General features: G+C 41.2%; 1 protein-coding gene across 1 annotated transcript in view; it reads left to right on the top strand.

The window, feature by feature from the left end:
• BMP6 (bone morphogenetic protein 6) overlaps positions 1 to 774 on the top strand; it is a gene marked incomplete at its 5' end in the record, with an annotated part of 12,122 nt that extends 11,348 nt beyond the window's left edge. The window contains 2 exons of the mRNA XM_009069898.1: positions 424 to 534; positions 625 to 774. Of these exons, the coding sequence (XP_009068146.1) occupies positions 424 to 534; positions 625 to 774 (261 nt within the window). The remainder of the gene's footprint in view (positions 1 to 423; positions 535 to 624) is intronic.
• Between the last annotated feature and the right edge of the window lie 2,387 nt (positions 775 to 3,161).

Below are 3,161 nucleotides of genomic sequence, written 5' to 3' on the forward strand. Positions count from 1 at the left end.
CTTTGTATGTGCACATATGCGATTTTCTCCATGAGGGGACACTGGCTGTGACTCAGCCTAGGAAAGGTAGTTCAGCCAGAGGACCTAACCTGCAGGAAATGTTGGAACATAAAGGCCTCCAAACCACAATCCCCGCAAGGCAACCCAGCAAGAGTTTTAGGGATAAAACTCTCTTAGTTCATGGCAGTTAAGCTGTACATAGATGGGCACCATTCTTTGGACATTAAAATCAATGTGTCCATGGAAAAGTGATGGCTCACAAAAAAAAACCCCAAAACAAAAAACCAAACCAAGCAAAACTCTAATAGTTTCAGTGAAAACACATTTTCACCCTCAAGAAAAAAAGTTAGTGGAAAATTTTCAGCTGCTCTTAATTGCATGCAGTTGTCTGTTGAATCACGTTTTGTTTGTTTCCCTAAAAAGGACTGGATAATCGCTCCAAAGGGCTACGCAGCCAACTACTGTGATGGGGAGTGCTCATTCCCACTCAACGCCCATATGAACGCAACCAATCATGCCATTGTACAAACTCTGGTAAGTGTCCAGACAGCTCAATGCCAAAGCACCAGGTGAATTTGTAAATGAGATACCATTGTCTCAGCTATGTTTTCTTTCTGGCAATAGGTTCATCTTATGAATCCTGATTACGTTCCCAAACCATGCTGTGCACCTACCAAACTAAATGCCATATCTGTTCTTTACTTTGATGATAATTCTAATGTAATCTTGAAGAAATACAGGAATATGGTAGTAAGAGCTTGTGGATGTCACTGACAAACAGTCATGACACGGACTCTGTGATGCTACCATGAACTTCAGTACAACCTTCCCTGCTTTCATGTAATTGGAGGAAAAAAATCCGTGAGGAACCACCTTTCAGAACACCATGTATGTGCCTTGTGGGAGGAAGGGGTGTGGGGACCACCCACTGGGGTGTGAACAAACTGCTGGACTTCTGACAGACTGACCCTATGCCATGGTGGCTGCTCAGCTCCACAGCAGTAATATGCCCACATGTGCTTTATTTGGCTGGGATGGTCTTAATCTCACGTAGCAGCTTGGCCTTTAGCAGTTGCTTGGATATGTGCTGCAGTTTTTCCAGATGGGCGGCTCAACACCCAAAACAAGTGAGGTTTTTTTGGGGGTTGGGGGAATGAAAAATAAGGGGAGAGGCAGTGAAGCTAAAGAAAGTGGTGTTAACACTTCAGACTTGCATCTCATGCAAGATCCTTTTGGATCCACAAGGACCAGTTACTACACCAAGACTGTCAGTCTCCTTCTGACATCTGTCAAGACAGTAAGCATCTAAGATTGTGCCAAAGCAAATGTTTCAGTTCCTCTTATGCTTCAAGCACTGTTTAACTCTGACTCTGTAAGCATAAGATGGCTTGGCTGCACCCTGTGTTAGAAACACTACCATTAACTCAGGCCTGGGCTGGTCTTTCCAGTTCACTATCTGACTGAGCAATATTAACTTTATACACTTCTTATGCAACTTCCTTCCACTCCCCACGTGGAGCTGCCTCATCTGCTACCAACTGCCCAGGATGGAAGTCAGGACACTTCTACAGCTGTAATTCAGATGTAAAAGTTTAAGGGCCATTCATTCTCTAGCTGGACAGTTTGTTTACAGGAAGACAGAACGTCAACAACATTTGCAACCTTTCCCATTCAGCTCACGCAACTAACAAACAAAGGATATGCAGCATAGCCATGATTTGTCTAGCAGAAGCTAATAGCAAATTGTTTCGATCAATATTAAACTTGTATTAAATGCACTTACCTCTACTTCTTGCATTTTAAAGGCTTCTTGTAAATACAAGCTATAATTTATTGCACTTGTCACTGTATATTCATTGTGCTGTATCATTTACAGAAAGACTGCTTTTTTAAAAAGTTTTTATTTAGAAAAATCTCAGTGTAAACAATTGTACCACTTTGATTTTATACAAGAAACTCATGAGATTGTGCTTCACTAGAAAGTTGTTAAAAACGTAATAAAGGCTTCCTCTAAGGCAGAAGTATATACATTGACCCAATACATCTGCCAGTACAACACGTAGCTTTCACTGTGGTGTTTTCACCTTCACACATTTTCAAGATTGAACAGAATCAAAAGTTCTAGACAGACAGTGAAGTATCAGGAGAAATTCACTGGTTTAGAAGTTCATTGATGCTTTGCCTTTTTTTTATATATAAAAAAGAAAAACAACCCAAACTACTCCATATGATGGACAAAACTCAGCATCTTGACAGATTAGTCAAATTAGCCTGTAGCCATCCTCATTCCATGAGTTTCCGTGCACATAAGACAGCAGAATCCAGTCCTTGGTTTGATGTTGCCTTTGTTTCATGACAGTCTCTGCAGTGTAAATTCTTTGGCTTTCAATTAAGTCTAACATGGAACATCTTATGCACCAAAGAATAGATTCATATTATAATCCATGGCACCACAAAGTGCGTGGTCCTAGCATTCAAACTTAGCAATGCTTACAGCTTGGAAAAAGGTTAAGGCTCGAGGGGGGGAGGGGGGGAACTATTTTATGCTACTGTAGAACAGCTGAATGGAAAAAAACCCATTAAACATTGTACTATTTGTTGTTCTCTAAGTACTCTGAATAAGGAGCAGGTTCAGCAAAAGTCTGGATTCAGGCAAGGGTAGGAAACACGTCATCAGCTCTGATCATTTGCTATTAACGGAGCAGGTATAACAGCACCTATTCACTTGGGCTCTGTAGAAGTAGAGCATGAGTTGCACCTCTGGAGCTGGACAGCACAGCCTGTGAAAATCCACCTGACACATTGTACACTATGGCATCAATAATGTTCAGGCACGTGTTACAGTACCATCACTTTCATTATGGCTAGACCTCCCATGCTGAGAGGATTAACAGGAAACAACCAGCTCATGGTGGCCTGGTATCTTCCAAAGGTATGTGTGTTTTCAACCCTTCAGCAGCTACATTAAGACAAATAAGGTTTAAGTACTGTCGCAGAGGCAAAAGTGACTCAACACAGCTGTAGCTTTTGCCTTTCTAGTACTGGTGAGTAGTTTGTAAGGATTACTTTTTAACCAAATCTACCCTGAAGACAAAAATATTCTGCTGCTGCCTTTAAGTTGGTTTTCTTAATGTATTCTAGTCTCAGCGTAAACCATTTAC

This window comes from Acanthisitta chloris, unplaced genomic scaffold (genome assembly GCF_000695815.1).
Source record: "Acanthisitta chloris isolate BGI_N310 unplaced genomic scaffold, ASM69581v1 scaffold40122, whole genome shotgun sequence".
Classification (NCBI taxonomy): domain Eukaryota; kingdom Metazoa; phylum Chordata; class Aves; order Passeriformes; family Acanthisittidae; genus Acanthisitta; species Acanthisitta chloris.